Consider the following 26,742-nt stretch of genomic DNA (forward strand, 5'->3'; position numbering starts at 1 on the left):
ATATTAATGGGTTTTATTTCAGGTAACTAGAAAAAAAAGAAAATTGTATTTATTAGTGTAGGAAATATTTCAAGAGCCAAGTTCACAAGTGCCAACCAAGGGCTAGCCCTGTAAGCATGCCCTTCTAAAGATGAAGCCTGCACAGCCAGGATGTGAAATTGCAGAGATTTTGATGCACTGCCAAAAGAAGGGTAACTTGCTACATCCACTTTGATTTTGGGCCGGGGGCAGGGAGGTTGTTTTGTTTTGTTTGAAACAGGATTTCATTCCTGTCACCCAAGCTGGAGTGCAATGGCGTGATCTTGGCTCACTGCAACCTCCACCTCCCTGGCTCAAGCGATTCTCCTGCCTCAGCCATCCAAGTAGCTGGGACTTACTGCATACCCACCACCACATCCTGCTAATTTTTGTAGTTTTTATAGAGATGGGGTTTTGCCGTGTTGCCCAGGCTGGTCTTGAACTCCTGAGCTCAAGTAATCCCCCCATCTCAGCCTTCCAAAGTGCTAGGATTATAGGTGTGAGCCACCACATCCAGCCTGGTACATCCATTTTGGAAAACAGTTTGGTACTATCTAATGAAGTTGAAGGTATACATATTCTTAAATTCTGCATTTCCTCTCTGGGGATATACATTAGAGCAGGGGTGTCCAATCTTTTTGCTTCCCTGGGCCACATTGGAAGAAGAATAATTGTCTTGGACCACACATAGAATCCACTAACAGTAATGATAGCTGATGAACTAAAAAAAAAAAATTGCAAAAAAATCTCATAATGTTTTAAGAAAGTTTACGAATTTGTATTGGGCCACATTCAAAGCTCTCCTGGGCCGCATGCAGCCTGTGGACCATGGATTGGACAAGCTTGTATTAGAGAAACAACTTTAAGTGTGTACCGGGAGATGTTTATAAGAATGGTCAGAATACAACATAAATGAATATTAATGACCAGTTGTAGACATCAGTATAAGTCCATCTCATAAATAATTTCATTCAAAAGAAACAAGATAAAAGACTTTCAAAGTGATTCCATCTATATAAAGTCTAAAATCAGGTAAAACCTAAGTATATTATTTCTGGGTACGCATAAGGGTGGTAAGACTATATAAGATACTTTCGTACATACTATAGTAGATTTTCAATAAATATTTGATGTGTAAATGGATAGTTTTTACTTTCTAAAACAAAAGTCTTGAGTACCAATTTAAAAAGTTTAGGTTTTATATTTTATATGAAACGGAAAGAAATAAAGATAGCTTGTGTTTATAATAAAGTTTTGTCTCTCTAGATAAGAAACCCCTTTTCAGGCTTTTATGTTGTATATGAAAAGCTGCAATAATGGAAATTAAATATTTATTTTTAAAACAAATGTGCATTAAACATGTATGTGTTAATTCTGAAAGTAAATACTTATAACCCAAGGGGTTCTGAAATTATTTGTTATTTATATCGAACTAATCTTTAAAATGTTTCTCATAAGAATTCATTGGAATTTATATTATCTTCAAAGATAGCATCAAGCTTTTCATTGTTCTTTCAGATAAACACTTACAATTGACTTTATTACTATATCAGACTTTTAAATTGCCAACGTATATTTTTTGAAATTCCTGTCCTGTTACTACCTTGTGGCTATTAGGATGCATAACTTAACAAGGTCCTTTATATAACATCTGAACTCCAAGAAGGGAACCAAATTTTTTTTTTTTTTTTTTTTTGCCTTAGAAATCCTGTTGATGGTGAAAGTTTTAAGGTGGAAATGGCAAACTCAAATGCTTATAGTGGCCACTGAGGTAATAAATGAGAGAAACAGGAAGGAATTGACTGTGGCAAATCTGGAGCACATAATCCTCCTGCCTAAACAGGGCAACTCTTACTCAACTCCATCTGTCTATTGCCTTGAAGGGAATGTGGATTGTGGTGCCAAATTATCTGATTTTTCAAAATATGTCATATATTTGGCATTTAATTCAGAAATGTTTAAACACTGTGCAAATCATTCACAACAAGTCTGTGGGCAGGACTGAGTTCCTAGGCTTTTAGTTTGCAAACAACTTTAAGAGATATTATAATTTTAGTGAAATAATTTTTTGTTTTTTATTGTGTTTTCCATGTAGTCGACAGAGGTACGTTCTTGGAGACACAGCAATGCAGAAGATGGCCAAGTCCCATGTTTTCTTAAGTGGGATGGGTGGTCTTGGTTTGGAAATTGGTAAGCAATATTTATATTCTTAATTTTGTATGACACTTTTGAGCAATGAAGATAGTTTAAATAACTTAACTGCCTCCCCTTATATTTCCTATAAAGGAAGTTAGATCCAAAATGTTGATCAGATTCAGTTTTTAATCTTTGTCCAGACTATTTCATGATGTTGCTATATTCTTCCACAAAGAACCAATAATGACTCATTGCTTCTTTTTGTGATGTTAATAGCCATTAATTATCATTCTCTATATCCATTAATTCATTATAAGTAGCACACATACATATACTGTATTCATAAAAACATATCTGGAAGAATACATTGAAATTTTAGGAGTGATTATCTCTGGGTGTTGTGATTATGCACATTTTAATTTTTTCACTTTTAACCTGTATTTTGTAACTTTTTTAAGACAAGGAACTTGTATTAAGTGTAAAAAAAGAAGTTAAAAGTGTCCAGTCAGATATGTGACTAAGCTCTGTGAAGACATTTCTAGTATGTATTCCCAATATTGAGCTATTCCTTTTTCTTTTCCTTTCTAGCAAAGAATCTTGTTCTTGCAGGGATTAAGGTAAGTAAGTGTCCTCTGTAAGAAAAATTGTTATGAGCCTTTTTTTTTTTGACTCATTTATTGTGGTAATATTGTTTATACTTCGTTTTAATTATTGTCTTTAATGCTGTACTTTTAAAAAAAATCATGGAAATTTCAAAAATATGCAAAAGTAGAAAGAATTGTTTAACAAAACCCCACATACCCATCGGAAAGCTTCAGTTACCAACTCTTGGGGACATTTGTTTCATATATGTCCTTCCCATTCCTTATTGCCCCCAACTGCCAAATTATTTTGATGTAAATTTCAGACATTGTATTATATCATCCTTAAATATTTTAGTAGTATCTTTAAAAGATAAGAATATCTTTTGAAGCAGCAATATTATTTTCACACCTAAAACGTAGCAAGCTCTTAATACCATTGTATTAGTTTATATGTTGCTGTAAAACAGTTTACCCCAAAATTTGTAGCTTAAGCAACATTTATTATCTCATAGTTTCTGTGAGCCAGGATTCGGGCAAAACTCTGGTTGAGGTTTCTCTGGGAGTCTCTTACAAGGCTGCAGTCAAGGTATTAGCAGGGCCTGCAGTCATCTTGAGGCTAGACTGGGGAAGGATCTGCTTCCCAAGCTGGCTCTTGTGATTCTTGGTAGGATTTAGTTCTTCATGGATTGTTAGACTGAGGACTTCAGTTCCTGCTGGGTCTTGACCAGAGGTCACCCTCAATTCCTTGCTTGTATGGCTTTCTCCATAGGGCAGCTCACAGTGTGGCAGTTTGCTTCATCAGAGTAAACAAGACAGGAGAAGAGAGTGTGTTAACAAGACAAGTCAGTCTTTCGTAACCTAATCTCAGAAGTAGGTCCGGGCCACACTCAAGGTGGGAGATGACACGAAGGCCTAAATACTGTGAAGCAGGAAGTATTGTGGCCATCTTAAAAGCCTGTCTACCACAGTCATCAAATATCTAGGTTCAAATTTTCCCAAATGTCTTAAGACATTTTATTAAAAGCTTGTATCATTCTAATCAGGATCCAAGTAAAATTCATATACTGAACTTGGTTTATTTTAATCTGTAGGTTTCCCTTCCTTGCCTAAGTTTTTTCTTGCAATTTATTTGTTGAAGAAACTAGTCATTTGTCACATGTACGTCTACATGTGTATTTCTTGTAAACTGGTAGTTATAGCCAGGGAATCCAATTCAGATTTGATTCTTTTTGGCAAGACTGTTTCGTAGCTGTTCTCCCATCAGGAGACAGTAATATTCTGTTGTCTCTCTTTTTGTGATTATTATTATCTGTTAATGATTATTGCCTAGATTCATTGTTTCATTAGGGGCAGTGATGATATTTTATCATTCTTTTCTCATTTATTAGCTGAAATTATATTTTAGAAAAAAATTCCAGTCATGGATTTCTTGGTTTCACAAAAGTATGGATTGTACATTTACAAAATGCAGGATAAATACTACATTTTTCCCCATTAACTTACCAGTTTTCAAAATCAGTGGTTTCCTGTCATCATTTCGTAGTACTGACCAGTGAGTTTATATGTATGTGTACATTATGATAAACTCATGGATTTAAACATAATTTGATGTGTTTTGATCTATTATAGTTATTTTCATTGATGCTCAGATTGTTCCATCTTTGGTTATTGTGGTTCTCTTCATGTTTTTTGAGGCTTTGGGACACAGTCCCCAGTAGTCTTTGTCACCGTTTACAAAGTCTTTTCCGTGGGCAGAGCTAGAACGTTCATGATGAGTAAACACTAACATGTCTGATTTTCAGGTTTAGGCTTATAAAGTGTTACTAAAATTTCTAATTTTTACTTTGGATTATAGGATATTTATTTCTGTGATTTTATATTTGTATCTTATTAAGATTTTGGTTTCTAATGATCCATTACGTGCTTTATCCTATATATCCTATATATTCTTTATCCTATTATATTTTACTTGTATGGCATAGTTTCAGAATACCAATTCCAATATTGTTAATAATAATGTATTATTGAAAAAATTTAGAGCTTTTTGATCCTACCTGGATTTGGCAGGCAAATTAACTGCTTTTAAAAGTCACTTTAAATAAATCTCTGTGTATAGCAGACTCCATAAACAGTTTAGTCCATGTATTCGTTTTGCTTTGGATTTTTAGAGATTGCTTTTTAAAAAGTTTAGTTTTACTATTATGTGAGATTTATGATTCAAAGTCAAATTTTTTAAACAAACTATTTTCAGGTAAGTCTAGCTTCTTGCTACCTTGTTTCTTCCTTCACTTATTAGGTTACTGTGTTTTTATATTTGGTTTATTCTTCATTTGTTTTTGTAGATAGGTAAATGCATACACACATAAACGGGTATCTGTTTATGTGTGGGTATATATGTTTATCTCCTCCCACCTTTCTCATATAAAGTGCTCTACTTTTCTTTACCTTGCTATCTCTTTACAGCATATCCTAGAGATTACTCCATATTTATAAATACATCTTTCATTTTTTTTTTAATAGTTGCATGATTATACATTGTATGGATGTATCATCTTATAGCCAGTTCCCCATTGGTGGGCATTTTGATTATTTCCAGTCTTTTGCTCTTACAAATAGTGTGCTACATTTAATACTCTTGTATATATATATATCTTTTTGTATTTCTCCCAGTGTGTCTTTGAGATAGAGTCCTAAAAGTGGGATTGCTGCGTCACAGGATAAATGCATATGTCTTTTTGCCAGAGATTGCCAAATTCCTTTCCATTGAGGTTGAGCCAGTTTACCTTGTTATCAGTAATATATGAGAGTCGCTCATTCACCTCACCCTCACCAATAGACTATGTTGTCAAACTGTGGATTTATGCCAATCTAACAAGTGAGAAAAGTTATTTCATTTCTGGGCAAGGTTGAATATCTTTACATATTTTAATTCTTATGCCTTTGTTTACTTTTCATTATCTAATTACACAAAATAATAGTTCTAGTACATTGTGAGTAATAGTAGAGAGAGTGAATATCCTTGAACTCCTGACTTCAACCAATACTTTTTTCTTTTTTGAAGGCAGTTACAATTCATGATACAGAAAAATGCCGAGCATGGGATCTAGGAACCAACTTCTTTCTCAGTGAAGATGATGTTGTTAATAAGAGAAACAGGTAAAGATATTTTGATGTATTATCATGAGTTTTTTTTAAATTTATTTACTTAGACTATTTCCTTTATCTAGAACACCAATCAGTCATAGTTGTTTAAATATAAAGTGCTCTACTTTATATTTATACAGGTAAAGATATTTTTATGTATTATGAGTTTTTTTTTACTCATTTACCTAGAATATTTCCTTTATCTAGAACACCAATCAGTCATAGTTGTTTAATTGATCACCATAAATTCATACTACTGTGGCTAAATAAATATTGGTATGTACTTAATTATTTGTATTTGTCAAATTTTTTATATATTTACATAATATGTATTATATAATATATATTATATATAATATATATTTTATATATGTTACACTGCTACCTAGAAATGTGTTTCCTTGAATTTATTAAAGAAGGACTTTAGTGTTGCTAAATTATTAAGAAAGTTAAGGAGCCTGGAGCTTGGAACTATTAGGGTACACTTTGAGATTGTGTGGTTTACTGTGGAATATGATAGTATATCATTTCAAGATTGTATAGTTATCTGTAAAGACAAGTAAGGCTTGATTTCTTTCTTCTATTAGGTAAGTTTCCATTGAAATTTTGTAACATGTCAGTTTCCTCTGATGTCATTACAGTGTCCAACAAGAGATTTGAGTATACTGAATGAAAGAACAGTAAAAGTTTATTTTATTTTTTTAGGGCTGAAGCTGTACTTAAACATATTGCAGAACTAAATCCATATGTTCATGTCACATCATCTTCTGTTCCTTTCAATGAGACCACAGATCTCTCCTTTTTAGATAAATACCAGGTTAGTACTCCATTTTGTATTAAATGTTATTGACAGATTCTAGGGCAAAATTGTTAAATATTAATATGTTTAACTAATTTAACCTAGTGTATTGAGAAACAGAACAAAAAAATTTCAAGGTAGAAGACATGTTAGAATAAAACCTTTCAAATTCTCCATTTTAAGGAAGGGACCTAAGAACTACTGACAAAGTAGTTATATCAGTTGGCTTTTTTCTCAGTAATATCCATTAAAAACGACTGAAAACTCTGGTTTATAGCAACGTGCATTTATTTCTTTCCTATGTACCTGAATGTCCGTTGGGGTTTCTGGGCCAAACTTAGCCTGGATTAAACTCCAGTTTGGGTTCTCCCGCATGTGTCTCTCTCCTGGGACCAGGAGGCTACCTAGGTCATGTTCTCATGGTAGCAGCAGAAACAGAAGGTCAAGCCACACATGCACATTTCAAGCTTCTGTTTTTGTTATGTCCATTAACATCCCGTCGGCCAAAGCAAGTCAACGTTATCAAGCCTAAAGTCAAGAAGCAGAAAAGGAACTCTTCCTAAAGCCGTGGGCAAGCAATACAGTTACAGGGGAGTAAAAATACATGGATCAGTAGTTCAATCTGTTATAGGTAACAATTCCTTAAATAACAACAACAACATTGCCAGGACCTTGGATCTTGTAAAAGTGACTAGGTTGACCCTAATTTTTTTTTTTTTTCTGTGAGTAAATTATGCTATTGCCCATTTAAAAATGAGTATAGACTTCTGTTCTGGACTAGATGACTTAAAATTCATCCTGGTGCAAAGCACCTAGAATTTCTAAACAGACTTTCTTTTAAATGACTTATCCGAGCTCAAAATAATGTAAGGAAAATGCTCAGAGGCCACAAATGAACAGTTAGCTAAAAGACTAGTGAACTGTTAATCTGTAGTTACTCTTAGTGACAGGAGTTGCCTGTCACAGTAACCAAAGTTCTTGGGAATTGATGTTCACATAGAAACAGAAGATTCAGACATAGAACTACATAAACTAGAGAAATTGAATTGAGACCGCCCCTTCTTCATAGAGCTGGAGCCTCAGAGAGCTATGCCCTCAGTGAAAGGGTGCCCAAGAACAATACCAATCAGAACAAGAAGCTTGTCTATTTTCTCTTAAGCTCTGGATGAAAAGTAAAGATTTTCCTGGGGAATTCATAACCATAGGCCTGCTGTCACATAGGTTTAGAGATTAAACTTTATAATCTCTTGTGATCTGGAAATTCCTAAACTGAGAACTTAATGTAAAAAGTAGTACTATAGGCTGTGCGCGGTGGCTCACACCTGTAATCCCAGCACTTTGGGAGGCCGAGGTGGGTGGATCACCTGAGGTCAAGAGTTCGAGACCAGCCTGACCAACATGGAGAAACCCTGTCTCTACTAATAATACAAAAATTAGCTGGGTGTGGTGGTGCATGCCTGTAATCCCAGCTACTTGGGAGGCTGAGGCAGGAGAATCGCTTGAACCCGGGAGGTGGAGGTTGCAGTGAGCCAAGATTGCGCCACTGCACTCCAGCCTGGGCAACAAAAACAAAACTCCGTCTAAAAAAAAAGGTAGTACTATAATGGCCATACCCTACCTAAAGTGCCAGACAAAAACAAAACTAAACAAATCTAGAGAAGTATACCCTCAACTAAGTTACAGGGTATTCCAGTATATAAAGTCCCTTTGAGTTCACAGTACAAAATAACAAGATGGGAAAAAGCAGCTCAATATGACCAAGAGTCAACAAACTATTAAACCTCAAATAATTTTTATTTATTTTTCTTTCTTTCTTCCCTTTTTTCTTTTCTTTTCCTTTTTTTTCCTTTCCTTTTCCTCTTTCCTTTCTGATGGAGTCTTGCTCTGTCTCCCAGGCTGGAGTGCAGTGGCACAGTCTGGGCTCACTGCAACCTCTGCCTCCTGGGTTCAAGTGATTCTCCTACTTCAGCCTCCCAAGTAGCTGGGATCACAGGCACGTGCCACCATGCCCTGCTAATTTTTATATTTTTAGTAGAGATGGGGTTTCACCATGTTTGCCAGGCTGGTCTCAAACTTCTCACCTCAGGTGATCCCCCCTCCTTGGCCTCCCAAAGTGCTTTGGTTACAGGTGTGAGCCACCGTGCCCAGCCTAAACCTCCAAGAATTTAGGAGAATAGAATTATTTGAGAAAGATTATAAAATACAGATGTTCAAAACTACTAAATCTCAAAAGAAGGGATTAAATATATAATATACAAATAAGACACTATTGAAAAAGACCAGGCAGATGTGATAAAGAACCAGGTACAACTTATGGAAATGAATATGAAGTCTTAAAAATTAAAATTCAATGGATAGATTTAACAGTGAATAGATACAGCTGGAATAAACATTAGTGAATTGAAAGATAGACCTGAGGAAATTACCAAAACTATAGCACATAGAAATAAAGAAATTGATCTTTATTTGCACTTTGGAAGCCAAGGCGGGCAGAAAACCTGAGGTCAGGAGTTTCAGACCAGCCTGGCCAGCATGGCAAAACCCTGTCTCTACTAAAAATACAAAAATTAGCTGGGCGTGGTGGTGTATGCCTGTAATCCCAGCTACTAGGGAGGCTGAGGCTGGAGAATCGCTTGAACCTGGGAGGCAGAGGTTGTTTTGCAGTGAGCCCAGATCGCACCACTGCACTCCAGCCTGGGCAACAGAGTGAGACTGTGTCTCAAAAAAAAAAAAAAAAAAAAAACAAACCCAAAAAAGAAATGAGAGTAAATATTATGGACAAGTTAAAATAATTGAGAGCTTGAATTAAAAGGTCCAATTTATGAGATTGGATTTCTAGATAGAAAGCAATAGAAAAGGGCAATATTCAAAGAAATTATGACTGAGAATTTTCTAACATTGATAAAACACAAATCAGATTCAATATGTGTTGGGTCTAGTCTTCGATTTTTTTATTATTTGCAAACTAGCCTTTACTGTTTCACAGATGCAGGAAATATGAGATTCCTGGGTCAGAGACTAAGAGGTTTATTACTCAGTGCATAATAAAAAAATATGAGCATTATATTGCATTTTCTTCCTCGCCTCCTGTCCCCCAAGTCCCTGTAGTTCAAGGCAGAGGGCTCAGTGAATGCCTGCACATGTAGTAGTTTGCTTTAGAGAAGAGCACTGAGCTTGGGGAACTGGCTGTTTTAAAGCAAGCTAAGACGTCTCTTTGTCCCTGAGGAAGACCTTACCTCATCCCTCAAGTTTTTACACAGCAAATACAATTCTGAGAAATGATCTCAAGTAAAGAGCGGTAAGGGCCTTGCATTCATGGCATACCTTGTGAGACTGTATAGACTGAGAGACCCATGGAGGAATATCTCCCTACAGGAAGCAACCCATATTGCAAGCTAGATTTAAAAAAACTAAATCCACAGATGGACATGTTCTAGTAGCCAACTAATGTGTCTCTTAAAAATGTTGTCAGGTTTTTAAGCTAAAATGAAAGTAATACTCTGGTAGCTAGGTTAATATTTGTGTGATAGTAATAGATAAAACAAATCTAATCACTTAGAGTCCATAAATACCACATAGGATATTAAGGTTTGCTTCTAATCATAAAGTGTGTGATGGTTATCAAGTTTTATGTGTGCAGATTTTCCCCTGTATATGTTATTTTTACTTTTGTTATCTGTACTTTGTGAAGGTATTAACCTTGGAATGGAATTCCATAGGATTGTAACTTTTCAATGAGATTAGTGATATGTCTTTAGTGCAATGCAAACTGACATGCTTCTGATTATTGTATACTACAAAAATAATTATGTATTTTCTAGTTTTTAATTTGTTGTTTTCTCAACAGTGTGTAGTATTGACTGAGATGAAACTTCCATTGCAGAAGAAGATCAATGACTTTTGCCGTTCTCAGTGCCCTCCAATTAAGGTAATTGTATCATTTAGTAATGACATGTAATTAACTAAAGGAAGAACACTTTCACTACTAGAATTTTTAACTTATTGATGGGTTATATAAGAAACTTTTTACATAATAATCACAATAATATTTGTCTCATTAATTTTGATATATTCATTTCCTGTTTTTAAAACCAGGATCTAAGTTTGGTTTGTAGACAGATTGCCAAAACTAAGGAAGAATTAATGTTAGGAATGGAAAGGATGATAAACATTGAAATCATCATCTAATTTTTTTTTTTTTTTTTTCTGAGACGGAGTCTCATTCTGTCACCCAGGCTGGAGTGCAGTGACACAATCTTGGCTCACCCCAACCTCCGCCTCCCGGGTTCAAGCTATTCTCCTGTCTCAGCCCTCTGAGTAGCTGGGATTACAGGTACCTGCCACCACACCTGGCTAATTTTTTGTATTTTTAGTAGAGACAGGGTTTCACCATGTTGGCCAGGCTGGTCTCGAACTCCTGACCTCAGGTGAGCCATTGCGCCCAGCCTCTAATTTTAAATGTCATTATGATGGTGATTTTCTAGAGGTTCAATGGTTCATTCAATTATCTATGTACTGGAGACAGTTATAGCCACTAGAAATACATTAGTGAATAGAGATAAATTTTCTTACTCATGAAAATTACCTTCTGCTAGGAAAGATGTACAGTAAACAAGAAAATAAATACATCATTCATGTGTTTTTTGTTTTGTTTTTTTTTTTTTTGAGATGGAGTCTTGCTCTGTCGCCCAGGCTGGAGTGCAGTGGCGCAGTCTCGGCTCACTGCAAGCTCCACCTCCCGGGTTCACGCCATTCTCCTGCCTCAGCCTCTCCGAGGAGCTGGGACTACAGGCACCCACCACCACGCCCGGCTAATTTTTTGTATTTTTAGTAGAGATGGGGTTTCACTGTGGTCTCGATCTCCTGACCTCGTGATCCGCCCGCCTCAGCCTCCCAAAGTGCTGGGATTACAAGCGTGAGCTACCGCGAAATAGTTTCAAGTCCTATGAAGAAAAAAAATGTGAGTAAGGAAAAATAGAGAATGATATCTGCATGATGTAGGGAGAAGGGACAGTTCTGGTTCTCTTAGATTAGAAGGTTAGAGAAGTCTTCACTAAGGAGATGGCGTTTGAGTAGAGCCCTGAGTGATGAGAAAGAACAGGCTATATAAAGATCTGGGGGAAAGCATTCAAAGCAGGGGAATCAGCAAATGTAAACATTTCCAAGTGTAAAAATTAGGTTGGCGGTTTTGAGGAACAATAAGAGGCATGCAGGACCAAAATGGAGTGGGAAAGAGGAGAGGATAGTAGGGGTAAAATATACCAGAAGATTAGTTTGGGAGAAGTAGGTTGGGGGCCATACATAATAAGATCTTTGAAGACATTTGAGTTTTTAGGCCTGTGAGTTTTAATCCGTTTTATATTTTTAAAGGATCACCATGGCTTGCTGTATGGAGAGAAGACTATAATTGTAGTTTTCAAAGTATGGTCCAGGGACACTAAGAATCCCTCAGACCCTTTCAGTGGTTCCGCACAGTCGAACTTTTTATTTTCATATTACTAAGATGTTATTTGCCTTTTTCATTCTGATTATCTTAGGCGGCGGAGTGGAGTTTTCCAGAGTCTATATGATGTGTGGTGATATCCTTGCTCTGACAATGGAATATGTATATTCTTGTGATTTAAATTTCTCTCAGACTAATTTCTAACACAGTAAATATTGATAGGTGTAACTTACATAAAAGCTCTTTGGGTCCTCAGTAATCTGTAAGACTATGAAGAAGTCATGAAAGATAACCAAAAGAAATAGAATTGTTGGATTGTAAGAGTAGAGTAGAGGCAGCTAGACTAGTTAGCAGTTACTGCAGTAGTTCAGCTGAGAGATGCTGGTATCTTAGACAAAAGAGTTGGGAATAGAGATAGTCAGAAGTCATTGAATTTGAGATATCTTTTGTTTAAAAAAAAAAAAGGGTGGGGTGGGGTGGGGGCCTAACAGAACTTGTAGATAGATGAATGTGGGTTGTGAAGGAAAGTGAGTGATCAAGAATTACTCATAGATTTTTAAATCTCCAGCATAATTAGGTGCACAGTGACCTTGGAAAGAGGTTTAGATGGGGGCCGGGCGCGGTGGCTCACGCTTTTAATCCCAGCACTTTGGGAGGCTGAGGTGGGCAGATCACGAGGTCAGGAGATCGAGACCACGGTGAAACCCTGTCTCTACTAAAAAATACAAAAAATTAGCCGGACGTGGTGGCGGGCACCTGTAGTCCCAGCTACTCGGAGAGGCTGAGGCAGGAGAATGGTGTGAACCTGGGAGGCGGAGCTTGCAGTGAGCCGAGATTGCGCCACTGCACTCCAGCCTGGGCGACAGAGTGAGACTCCGTCTCAAAAAAAAAAAAGAGGTTTAGATGGGAAAAATCAGTTTTTTTGCTCATGATTGAATTCATTACTAACCTCATCTCCTTTGTTTTGGGGGTTGTTCCACTGGAAAAAGGAAAAAGCTACTTGTTTCTTTGAGTTAGGCACTAAGCCAAAATCATAATTTATGATGTAGGCATGTTGAAAATTTTTGGATTGTTGTATTTACATAGCATATTTATGCTCTGGAGCATTTGTGTTGTGGTTTACAATTTAAGCATGTGATTAAGACAGAATAGCCAGTGAACTTACAATAGGGCACAGCAGTATTACAAAATAACTACACAAGGTTATAAATTAAAATCTTTGTTTACGTAATTTATATATTCTTTAGAGTTAAACTTTAAAAAAAAGCTTCTAAGTTTCTGCCCGGTTTTATGTCTTGTAAAAAAAAAAAATGCTGTATGTACCCATTTTGATCAGTAAAGTCAATATATGATCAAGTGGGAGGTGGTCTTCTGTTATCCATATCACTACTTCATGTAATTGAGATTATAAATTATTTTAATATGTTCTTATACTGTAATATCAATATACTTAATTATGTTAGAAAAATATTATTTTATGCAAGATTGGGTGCATTACAGAATAAGGATTTCTCTTTATTAGCAGTAGCTCTAAAAATAGCTTTAAGCCCAAAAATAATTTCTTTACAAATTCTCAGAATGGAGACAATGCATGTGTTAGAAAAATTGCTTTTAATAAAACATTTATGATTTGTTTAAGAACTTAATGTTTTACCTTTCATGGCTTTGATTTGTGATGTCAGTTTTTCAGCCTTTTTTTCTGTAGACTCTGCTCTCAGCTTTTAGCTCTATTCTATTTTCCATTAACTGCTGCTTTTGGTAAATGAGCACTTCATTCCTCTTTCCTAAAATAACAAGAATTTACTGCTGGACTATTAAGCCAAAGTATCTATTTCTTTTATGTTGTGCTTGAATTTTGTGACAAGCACAAAATTTTAAAGTCACAGAATTTTTGTTATTTAAAAATCATGAAATTTATAAAGATGATATGCTGATATTCTAATTTTGTTATACTGGACATCAATTTACTAAAAGTACTGAAAATCTTTGGTTCCTAAACCAGTCTGCATCAGTTTATCCTGTTTATGATTTACTTTGTATTCTATAGGTTCTATAAGGTATACTTAATTATAAATGAAATTGGTATGAAATGGCCTAAGATAGTAGTTTTTTTTTTCTTTATATAAATAAGATTGAACTTGTTTTTGCCATTTTACAGTTTATCAGTGCAGATGTACATGGAATTTGGTCACGGTTATTTTGTGATTTCGGTGATGAATTTGAAGTTTTAGATACAACAGGAGAAGAACCAAAAGAAATTTTCATTTCAAACATAACGCAAGTATGATTATATTAATGAACTTTAAAAATAAATTTTGTTGAAGTTGATGTGAATGCTGTTTTCAAAAAGGCAGTATCAGCAAATTATTACAGTGTGCAAAATTTGTTTTACAGTGTTTTAAGATAATGAGGGAATATGTAGCTAATTTCTTGACTGCATTATATTAAAACTGGAATATTATTGTTAAAAATATTCTGGATTTTCTCTAACAAATAATACTTGATAGGGCCAGGCATGGTGGCTCACGCCTACAATCCCAGCACTTTTGGAGGCTGACAGGGGTGGATCACTTTAGCTCAGGAGTTTGAGACCAACCTGGGCAACATGGTGAAACCCCATGTCTACCAAAAATGCAAAAAATTAACCGGGCCTGGTGGTGTGTGGTCCCAGCTACTAAGGAGGCTGAGATGGGAGGATGACTTGAACCCGGGAGGCAGAAGTTGCAGTGAGCCAAGATCACACTACTGCCCTCCAGCCTGGGTGACAGAATGAGACCACATCTCAAAAATAAAGAAAGAAAAATAATAATAATACTTGATAGTGCAACATTGGCTTGTCATAAATTTTAATTTTAATTTTATTCTGTTACCTCCCGTGGGTCATGAATTGTGATTCAGTGTTTACTGAATTGTTTATTGTGTTAGATAGTGGATGCACTAAGTATATTGTAAGTCACCTAGCCTAATACTCTAAAAAGGGACACTTAAATCATATTAAAGAAAAGCATTTCTAATTTGTTTTATTTCTAAAGCATTATTTAGAAGGTGTAGAAAGTTTTGATTAACCTTCAAATTCAAAAGTCTGAATTTTCTAACTGCACTCTTGATCATGCATAAGCTCAATTTTTTATTCCATAAAAGAACCGGAGAAATCATTATGTTCCCCTTTTAATATTATTTTACCTAAATAATTTACTTTATTTGTACTCTTTGTAATCAACTTGCATTGAAGTCCAAAAGAAGAGAAAATAAGGAAATGATAATATACTTTAACATAATAGTGTTTGTAATTTGTACTTCTGTCTTTACACTTTATTTTTAAACCCAGTGTAATCTCATGGTGATAGCGACCCAGTACTGTCTCTGTCATGCGTTTTAAGAAAAATTTATCGAAAAGTCAATCTGTATATCTTTCTGCTTACAGAGTGATTATTAGTCTACCTGAATTATTCTTTCGGGCATATTAACACTTAACCTTTTACCTTCTCTAGTAGATTTTAGTTTGTCCCTGAGAAAAACACAGAGAATAAATTCTAAAATATGGTATGGATTCTTACTGCATTGGTGTTATCTTTTATTGAATACTATAGGAAATATAGCTGATAAGCTACACAATATTTCTTTAAAGTGTTGAGCAAGCTGTAAACTACCAGATTCCCATCTTTAAAATTTCTATCCTCCTTTGATCTTCAGTGTTAGGCTTTTATCATTTATGCCCATGGTTTTTTCTCACGTTTAAAACTATTAGATAACTTGGAATGTTTTTTACAAGTTACATGAATTTTTGAATCTATTAAATATTTGATGCTTTCTGTGGAACTTTTGAACATCTCCTGCCAAACATAGAAATCATATTTTCAGCATTCATTTAAAAAATAGTAATAATTTGATTGCTATTTTGTGATAGCTTTTTAAAGGCTTGCTTTTACTAACAGAAGAATAGCTTAGAATTTCAGTTTTGAGAATTTTATGGTAACTTTGTTATTTTTGCTTAAGATTTGAATTTGTACACAAAGAATACATGAACTTCTTTTTAAATAGATTACTCCTATTTTTAGGCAAATCCTGGCATTGTTACTTGCCTTGAAAATCATCCTCACAAACTGGAGACAGGACAGTTCCTAACATTTCGAGAAATTAATGGAATGACAAGTTTAAATGGATCTATACAACAAATAACGGGTAAGTCAATGTGTTTTATTAATTCATTTATACTTATTCAGCAAATTGATAGTTCAGACACTATACTTAGTGTTGGGAACAGAACGTCAACTCAGAGAGACGTGATCTAAAGCCCTTGGCCTCAAAATATTCGATCCAAGTGAAGACATTGTTAAACACTGATGATATTAAGAGAGTATACTCATTCTGGGGACACCGATCTTAGCAAGGAAACCTACCCAGTTTGGGGACAGTAGCAGTGGGACAAGGTGTCTTGATTGAAATGTGAAGGTTGCATTGGCTTAGGAAGGAATTGAAAAAAGATTTATGCATAGACAAACAGAAAAGGCGCAGATGCAAGACAGAACTAAAGGAACTATAAGAAATTTAATACAGCAGGGCTGGCAGGGAGAATTAAGCTCACAAATCTTAAGATATTTAGGAGGAAACTTGATCACATACTATAGGTATGTGAAGATTTCTGCATGGTCAGTCAACATATTCACTTAAGGAATGCAAGAAAGGGAGAAGGTTTTGGAGATAAGATAAAGAGTATAGTTTAGCTTTGTAAAATGAGGTGGCAATGAAGTATTTAAAGGAAGATGTCTAGATGTTGGTTGGGATATATGTTCTTGTTCAGTGGCTTGAATAAAAGGGATGAATGTCGTGTCTGCAGGCAAGTTTGTAGGTTTGTTCGCAAGAAGTTGAAGGAGTCTGTTTTTTTCATTGGACTAATGTGAAGTCATTGCCAAAAGGAAATGAAAGGTGCCAAAACCAGGAGGAAAGTAGACATTCTTAAAAATGGAAAGATGTCAGGCATCACATAGGGCCCATTTGAAGTTTAATATAATGAATTTATAGCAGCGTTAATCTGCGTAGTTTGTATTTTTCCTTCAGCCATGTTTAAAAGAGTCAAAGACAGTACTAGACAACCCGTAACTATATGGCATGCTTACACCTACTTAGGGGAAATTGATTCAGTTTTATCATTAGGGCATTTGAAAATATAACTGTGTATTTAGTTTATAGACAGTAAATGGAATTACTTTTTTTTAATGATGGCAAAATATGTCCTCAGGAGAGGGAAAAATCGTTTCTTGTTACAAACTTCATAGATAACTTTGAATCTGTATTTAAGTATTTTTGGTAACAAAACTATTTGATTTTGTTTGCCAGCTACATCTAATTATTTTAAATACAAGTTCAGATCATAGATATTAAAGAATATGTATGTTTTTATTAAAATTAATCATTTAGGATTATTACTTGTAATTTTAGCGTGCAAGTTATATAACAAAACTGTTTGATTTTGTTTCCTGACTACATCTAATTATTTTAAATACAGGTTCAGATCATAGATATTATAAAAGATAACTATGTTTTATTAAAATTAATCATTTAGGATTATTATTTGTAATTTTGGGGTCCATGTTGTGGTGAATTGTGGTGATGGTTCAGATTATGAGGCTGCTTGTATAAAGAGGAGCCACTGCATGTCAAGAAATGAAGAGAAAGAAAACCCACACTTTGTGCCAAAAATTCTTTGGAGGGAGAGATGAATAAGTTTAAACAGAGTGGCTGTTATGAAACTTTTTTCCTTAACATTTATAAATTGCTACTTACTGATCTAAAGTAATATTCTGCTAGCATGAAAAAATGTTTTGTTTTTTTTGTTTTTTCGTTTTTTGCCTTTTTTTTTGAGATAGCATCTTGCTCTGTTGCCCAGGCTAAAGTGCAGCAATATGATCATGGCTCAGTACAACCTCAGCCTCCTGGGCCCAAGTGATCCTCCCACCTCAGCCTCCCAAGTAGCTGGGACCACGGGTGTGTGCCACCACACCTGGCTAACTTTTTTATTTTTGTAGAGACAAGATCTCTCTATTTTGCCCAGGCTGGTCTCAAACCCTAGGACTCAAGTGATCCTCTCACCTTGGCTGCCCAAAGTGTTGGGATTACAGGTATGAAGATAAAAAAACCTCATGACCAGCCAAAAAACATTGTTAAATAGCTAAAATAATACATACTTATTCTAGATATATATGTATGTATATATGTTTAAATAGGGTTAAAAATGAATCCTACTTCAGACTTCCTTTCCTCTCCAGAGGTAACAGCAGCTAAGTTTGGTGTTCACTCTGCTGACCATTCTGTCTACTTTATATATTTACTATATATACACATATATAGTATATATTACATATTATATAGTATATATGCCTTATTATATAATATATTAAGTAAAGGGGGGGCTTACTTGGTTTTTTTAACTTAATGTTTTGAATAAGCAAATGGTTCAGAAATGAGAAACATTTTCTTTTATAGCTACCTAATATGTCATAATATAGATGAAAATGTCACCAGACCATGTTTTTTCTTTTTAAGAAATGAGGGTCTCACTGTGTTATCCAGGCTGGAGTACAGTGGCTATTCACAGGTGCAGTTTAGCACACTACAGCCTCCTGGGTTCAAGTGATCCTGCTGCCTTGGCCTCCTGAATAGATGGGACTATAAGCACATGCCACCATGCCCAGACAGAGCATAATATTTTCCTGGTTTGCCATTTATCTTTTGATGTTGCTTATGATGGGTTTTTGTCATGAGGTTTTCTTTTTTATGTTTTTATAGTCAAATTTTAAATATTTTCTTTTATGGTTTTTATTTAGTGTTACTTAGAAAAGCCTTCCTTACTACATGATTTTAAAGGAATTTTTCTCCCATGCTTTTATCTAAGAAATTATTAGCGTCTTTTTTGAAACTTAAAACTTTTATCCATTTGCAATAGGTATTTTCCCAGATGTCTTTTTTCTTTATAAGATTTATTGAATAATCTTATCTTTTCCTTACTGATTGAGGTGCCACCTTGATTTTGTCCTTTATATACTTGAGACTGTTTCTGAATTCTCTAATCTTTTCCAGTTGTCTATTAACCAGTACCATATTATATTATTATGATAGGTAGTTATTATTATATTATTGAGGCTTTATGATATATTTTAATGTCTAATAATGAGTAGCCCTCATTATTCTTTTTCTATAAGTTTCCTTGGTTATTTTTAAGTCCTGGAGTTTCACGTTGGAAAAAATAGTCTATCTAGTTCCCCACACTCCTCCCAGCTCTTCATTAAAAAACAAAAACAAAAAAAAACAAAAAACAAACAAAAAAAACACTATGCTGGAATTCTTTAATTTTGTAAATTAGGGATGATTAACATTTTATAAGAGTTGAAATTTAAATATCTATATCCCTGTGTAATGATTTTTAAATTTTTTTTCTTCTAGTGATATCGCCATTTTCTTTTAGTATTGGTGACACTACAGAACTGGAACCATATTTACATGGAGGCATAGCTGTCCAAGTTAAGACTCCTAAAACAGTTTTCTTTGTAAGTATTTTTTTTCTGCTTAAAAAATATTTCTTTACAGAAAAAGAAAGGCAGAAGAGACAATGAAATAACTACTCAGTTAACCAAACAGATTAAATGTGGAACAGAATTTGTTTTTATTTTTATTTTTTCGTTTGTACCCGCTTTGAGGGAAATGGAATTAATCTAATGAAATAAATGAATAAAATGGATATTAACAAAAAACTTACATATCTTTTATAGCCAGAATACCATATACATATAGTTGAGCTAAATGGGTATACCCGAAAGGAACTATACTTTTGTGAATTATCAAAGAGTTTATCATACTTATTACAATTTACTTTCTAAGACAAGAAATAAAACTAATGTTTTTCAAGATTTAGCAAGAGTTGTTTTGCTTTATTATTATTTAATTTTCTAAAATGAAGATATTCAAATTGTTAATCCTGGTTTTTAAAATTTAATTTAATTTTATAAATTTCAAAAAACAGTATATATGTTGGAAATGTAAAATAATTTCTAAAAACAGCTGGCATTGAAAGGAAAATGTAAATAGCTGAATATAGAGAATGTAGTGTCAGGGAACTAAGGGATCTTGTGCTACTAAAATCCTTGGGCTCCTTCTCAGGATAAGCTAGCACATCTCTGTTTTTTCTTACAAGTTCTCAAGGTTTTAACGTAATTGCCTTTTCTTTTCCAGAACTATTAACAACTCCAGTTGTTTACAAGGCTTTGTTCAACCCAAAGTTAGAATTTAAAAAAAAATTAAAATAGTATATCTAGTCAGGTGTGCTCCTGCATATCTCTTTGTGCTTTGTCTCCAATTTTTAATTGGATATGTCTCAATTTTAGATTGGGTGGGTGTGTTGGGTTTTATTTAGGGGGAGTTTCGTTTGTTTTACATTTGTGTTCTTCACACAGAATTTAATAAGTCTTGATAACCTGGTATTATAAAAATATGGTAGCTTTTAGATTAAAATAATAAATTTTTTAAAGTATGCAAATGTTTTTACTAATTGTTCCCAAGTTTATTATGTGGAGCAGGTTGTTTTATTGCATTTAACTTTTTTTTAAAGTATGGTCATAAGAGTAGTAGCTAGTTTATATTTCAGTTAAAACATATCAGCCCAACCCTACTTATTTCAGACCCTTGGGAGAGTTCCCTAGTTTTTAGTGCACTAACATATAACAGTATATTTTGTCAATTAATCACTCACTTACTCTGAAGTAATGATTTTTTCTTTCCTATCAGGAATCACTGGAGAGGCAGATAAAACATCCAAAGTGCCTTATTGTGGATTTTAGCAAACCTGAGGTAAATAAACACTTCGCAGGTTTGAGAGAGGCAGCAGAATCAGAGATGAGAATTAGCGAGTGATTATAATGTTAAAATGGAATAACCGTGTAGGTATCTTGCTGTCAGGCCTTATAATGTGAGTATAATAAAGGTTATACTCACATATCTAAAGTTGACTTCCAAGGATTAAAAATGTGAATTTGTATCATAGAAAAAAATGTTAAAGTAATAAGAAAAAGTTTCACTTTTATAATGATTTGCCAATTTTGATAATTAAAAGACGATTTCAATAACTTGTACAAAGATCTTACTAAAAGATTTTCTGAATCATACCATTTTATATAATACATATTTCTTAGCAAAAAAGCCTTGAGTATGTATTCTATTTTTTTTTAAATGGATGTAATTTTGTAGCAGGAAATGTGATAAGGAAGGAACTAACAGTTTCCAAATTTGTAAATTTTAATAAGGAAAGGGGATTAAATCATTTACTTTCATGGCCTTCAGGTTAGGTCATTTAACTTCTAACCTTCAGGTTTCTTATTTGTGAAATAGAGTTAATAATAGTATTAAGCTAATGTGTTTATTATGATGGTTACATAATGTTTTAAAAGTATTTAGCCCAGTGCCTGGGACACACAAGCACTCAGTAAATGTTGGCCAATTTTTAATGTTCTCAATAGGCACCTTTAGAGATTCACACGGCTATGCTTGCCTTGGACCAGTTTCAGGAGAAATACAGTCGCAAGCCAAATGTTGGGTAATGTTTTAAGTTTAAAAATAAGTATTTCCCTTTTTATAAAAGTAGGAGTTCAGAAATTGTAATTTAAAAAGTAACTATGCCCTTTGTAATTACAATACCAATAGATACACCAAGCTGTGCAAACATTTATTATGACTTTCTGGTCCTTTTCCTGGTGGGAGTGGAGAAACTGGTTTATAAAGTGGAATCATACTAAATGTGAATTTTTCCACTGTGAAGCCTTTAAAAATTAAAGCGTCTTAAAACAACAACAAAAAAATTCTGAGAATTACTGAATTATTAACCCATAGTAATTTTTTTTTTTTTTTTAACTTTATACCCTGTTAAGTCAGAGTACTGTTGCAGAAGGCTTTTGCGTTTTATATTTGGGATTAAATCTTGGGGTTGGGTGTTGTAGCTCATGCCTATGATCCCAGGACTTTGGGAGGCTGAAGCGGGTGGATCACTTGAGGCCAGGAGTTCCAGACCAGCCTGGCCAACATGGCGAAACCCTGTCTGCTAAAAATACAGAAATTACCAGGCATGGTGGCGCATGCTGGTAATCCCAGCTCCTTGGGAGGCTGAGGCATGAGAATCGCTTGAACCAGGAGGCAGACAGTGCAGTGAGCCAAGATTGCACCACTGCTCTCCAGCCTGGGTGACAGAGTGAGACTCTGTCTTAAAAAAAAAAAAAAAAAAAAAAAAAAAAGACTAAGCTTATTTATATACTGATATAAGTGTGATTTCGAAGTAATGTATTTATAAGCCAATCATCTTTTAATCAGTAAAACATTTTGTGCTACCTGTTGGCAAAAATCCCACATTCTTTTATATATTTCCTAAATTTTAATTTTGAGTATGTCCTACTGTTTATGGCCGTTGAGAAAATTAAAGTTAGGGTGTTCTGTTTTGAGTTGTAGATGCCAACAAGATTCAGAAGAACTGTTGAAACTAGCAACATCTATAAGTGAAACCTTGGAAGAGAAGGTGACTATTGAAATTTGTGGCTGTCTGAATATTTGTTTGTTAATACATAAGTGTTCTATATATTAGTATTCTCTTATCCTTCACATCCAGCTTTGCTACTCTGTGGCAGTAGATAACTTTTTTCAGTTTGTTCTAATTTATAAATCTCTAAAATAGAGTTAACCTATCTCATAGGGTTATTGTGAACATTAAATTATTTAATTTTCTAAAGTACTTAGAAATGCCATGTGACGTATAGTAATTAATATTTGCTGCTGCTATTTTTTAACTGTTACTATTATTCTTTATTATTCTGTTACGATTTACTTGATTTGTTAACCCACTTAAACTTATATATGTTAGCTTTCTTATATAAGTCCCCTGTTTTATATATTATACATTCGTATCTCTTTATCACATTTCACACATCAGATTTAGATTTAAAAGTGTCACCTAGAAAATGGTTTTTTTGTGTGTATTATGATGCCAGTGCCTGCTCGTCAACAGTTTTATTTAAGCAGCTATAAACATGGTGATGTTTGTGCAATTATTTGAAGATTCTATTATTTTTGTTCTTATTTTATAAAAATGAGAGGGAAGTGTGTTAGTCCATTCTCACACTGCTATGAAGAAATCCTGAGACAGGTTATTTATAAAGGAAAGAGGTTTAATTGACTCACAGTTCCTCATGGTTGGGGAGGCCTCAGGAAACTTACAATCATGGCAGGAGACAAAGGAGAAGCAGGCACCTCTAAACAGGGTGGCAGGACAGAGTGACTACAAGCAGGGGAACTGCCAGGTTCTTATAAAACCATCAGATCTCATGAGACTCACTCACTATCACTCGTTGATTACCTCCACATGGTCCTGCCCCTGACATGTGGGGATTATGGGGATAACAAATCAAGATGAGATTTTGGGTGGGGACACAGCCAAAATGTATCATTTCATCCCTAGTCCCCCCTGAATCTCATGTGCTCACATTTCAAAACACAATCACACCTTTCCAACAGTCCCCCAGAGTCTTAGCTCATTCCAGGATTAATCCAAAAGTCCAAGTCCAAAGTCTTATCTGAGCAAGGCAAGTCGCTTCTACCTATGAGCCTGTAAAATCAGAAGCAAGTTAGTTACTTCCTAGATACAGTGAGGGTACAGACATTAGATAAATGCTCCCATTCCAAATGGGAGAAATTGGACAAAACAAAGGGACTTCAGGCCCCATGCACCGTAAAATCCCATAGGGCAATCATTAAACCTTAAGGTTCCAAAATTATCTTCTTTGACTCCATGTCACACATCTAGGTCACGCTGATGCAAGAGGTGGGTTCCCATGGTCTTGGGCAGCTTCACCCTGTGGCTACGCAAGGTACAGCCCCCCCTTCCAGCTGCTTTCACGAATTGGCATTGAGTGTTGCAGTTTTTCCAGATTCATGGTCCAAGCTTTCGTTGGATCTACATTCCGGGATCTGGAGGACTGTGGCACTCTTCTCACAGCTCTACTAGGCAGTGTCAATGGGGACTCTCTGTGGGGGCTCCAACCCCATATTTTCCTTCTGCACTGCCTTAGCAAGAGGCTGTCCATGAGGGCTCCACCCCTGCAATAAACTTCTACCTGGACATCCAGGTGTTTTCATACATCCTCTGAAATCTAGGCAGAGGTTCCCAAACCTCGCTTGACTTCTGTGCACCCACAGCCCAACACCATGTGTAAGCCACCAAGCCTTAGGGCTTGCACCCTCTGAAGCAACAGCCTGAACTGTACATTGGCCCCTTTTAGCCACAGCTGGGACACAGGGCACCATGTCCTGAGACTGCACAAAGCAGCAAGGCCCTGGGCCCACCCCACAAAACCATTTTTTCCTATTAGGCCTCCAGGTCTGTGATGGGAGCAGCTGCCTTGAAGACCTGACATTCCCTGGAGACATTTTCCCGTCGTCTTGGCAATTAACATTTGGCTGCTTGTTATTTATGGGAATTTCTGCAGCTGACTTGAACTTCTCCTCAGAAAATGGATTTTTCTTTTCTATTGTATCATCAGGCTGCAAATTTTCCAAACTTTTATGCTCTGCCTCTCTTTTAAACATAAGTTCCAATTCCAAACCATCTTTTTGTGAATGCATAAAACTTAATGCTTTTAAGAGCACCCAAGTCACCCCTTGAACACTTTGCTGCTTAGACATTTCTCTGCCAGATACCCTAAATCATCTCTCTCAAGTTCAACTTTCCACAGATCTTTAGGGCAGGGACAAAAATGCCGCCAGTCTCTTTACTAAGGCATAATAAGAGTCACCTTTATTCTAGTCCCAACAGGTTCCTCGTCTCCATCGGAGACCACCTCAGCCTGGACTTCATTGTCCATGTCACCATCAGCATTTTGGTCAAAACTAATAAGTTCCAAACTTTCCCACATCTTCCTTTCTTCTGAGCCCTCCAAACTATTCCAACCTCTGCGTTTTCCAGTTCCAAAGTCACTTCCACACTTTTGGGTATCTTTATCGCAGCACCCCACTCTTTGCAGTACCAATTTACTGTATTAGTCTGTTCTCACACTGCGTATGCTATATAAAATATATATTATTTATATATTTATATATATTTATTATATATAAATATATAAAATATACATATTTATATATTTATTATATATAAATATATATAATATAAATAAATATGTAATATATATATTTATTATATATAAATATATATAATACATATAAATAAATATATAATATATATTTTTATATATAAATATATATAATATATATATTTTTATATATTTTATATATATTCCTATATAAATTACCCAAAACTGGGTAACTTATATAGGAAAGAGGTAATTGACTCACAGTTTCACATGACTGGGGAGGCCTCAGGAAACTTTATCATCATGGCGGAAGGCACAGGAGAAGCAGGCAGCTTCTTCACGGGGTGGCAGGACAGAGTGAGTGCAAGCAGGGGATCTACCAGACGCTTATAAAACTGTCAGATCTCGTGAAACTCACTAGCTTCAGAACAGCATGGGAGAACCACCCCCACCATCCAGTTACCTCCACCTGCTCCCACCTTGACATGTGGTGATTATGGGGATTACAATTCACGATGAGATTTTGGGTGGGGACACAGCCAAACCATCTCAGGAAGTGAGAGTCTTAACATCAGTGGTAAAAGCTTTAATATCATATGTTCTATAATTACACAAAGAAAGAAATAATAAATGCACTGAAAACAGTGACTCACTAGCCATAATGAAAGACCTTTTATTGCATATATAGTGCTTTGAGAAAATAAAATGTATGAAAAGCTAGAAATAGATTGTAGAAGTCTGTGATTAAACAGAAGAATGTGATTAGGGATTTATCAAGTTTATTGATGGGAAATTTACATAAAGTAAATTTTTCACTCTTTTTGGCTGTGTAGTTATAAAAAATTTTGTACACAATTCAGATGTATGCAATTAATTCATAATGGATCCACCACCACCACAATCAAAATATAAACCATTCCATAATGCAAAAAAGCTCCCTCATGCCTCTTTGTAATTACCTCCCCAGCCCATAACCAAACCTTAGCATCCACTATAGATTTTTTCTTTTCCAGAATGCCATATAAATGGAATCATATAGTATGTGTAGCCTTTTGAGTCTGGTTTTTATCACTAAATATAATTAACTTGAGTTTTATCCATTTTGTTACATGTTCATTTCATTTTTTTTAACGTTTAAGTTTAGGGGTACATGTACAAGTTTGTTATATAGGTAAATTTGCATCATGGGGGTTTGTCATACATATTATTTCATCACCCAGGTATTAAGCCTAGTACCTGTTAGTCATTTCCCCGCCTCTTTCCACCCTCCAGTAGGCCCCAGTGCATGTTGTTCCCCTCAGTGTATCCATGTGTTCTCATCATTTAGCTTCCACTTCTAAGTGAGAACACGTGGTATTTGGTTTTCTGTTTCATTATGTAGATGTACTACAGTTTGTTTTTACATCACTTGATGGAAAATATGGGCTGTTTCTAGTCTGAACAATTATGAATACAGTTATTACAAATACTTGCATATAGATTTTGATGTGGACATATATCTTT

At 35.0% G+C, this 26,742-nt stretch overlaps 1 protein-coding gene across 3 annotated transcripts in view; it reads left to right on the plus strand.

The window, feature by feature from the left end:
* The window catches only part of UBA6 (ubiquitin like modifier activating enzyme 6), a 109,001-nt gene that overhangs the window by 17,002 nt on the left and 65,257 nt on the right, over positions 1-26,742 (plus strand). For all 3 annotated transcript variants that reach the window (XM_055297452.2, XM_063611204.1, XM_063611205.1), the window contains exons 3-13: positions 2,114-2,208; positions 2,743-2,771; positions 5,800-5,894; positions 6,588-6,699; positions 10,529-10,609; positions 14,283-14,405; positions 16,183-16,306; positions 19,565-19,668; positions 20,903-20,965; positions 21,631-21,707; positions 22,610-22,676. In XM_055297452.2, the coding sequence (XP_055153427.1) occupies positions 2,114-2,208; positions 2,743-2,771; positions 5,800-5,894; positions 6,588-6,699; positions 10,529-10,609; positions 14,283-14,405; positions 16,183-16,306; positions 19,565-19,668; positions 20,903-20,965; positions 21,631-21,707; positions 22,610-22,676 (970 nt within the window). The remainder of the gene's footprint in view (positions 1-2,113; positions 2,209-2,742; positions 2,772-5,799; positions 5,895-6,587; positions 6,700-10,528; positions 10,610-14,282; positions 14,406-16,182; positions 16,307-19,564; positions 19,669-20,902; positions 20,966-21,630; positions 21,708-22,609; positions 22,677-26,742) is intronic.

Source organism: Symphalangus syndactylus, chromosome 10 (genome assembly GCF_028878055.3).
Source record: "Symphalangus syndactylus isolate Jambi chromosome 10, NHGRI_mSymSyn1-v2.1_pri, whole genome shotgun sequence".
In the NCBI taxonomy this organism is placed as follows: Eukaryota; Metazoa; Chordata; class Mammalia; order Primates; family Hylobatidae; genus Symphalangus; species Symphalangus syndactylus.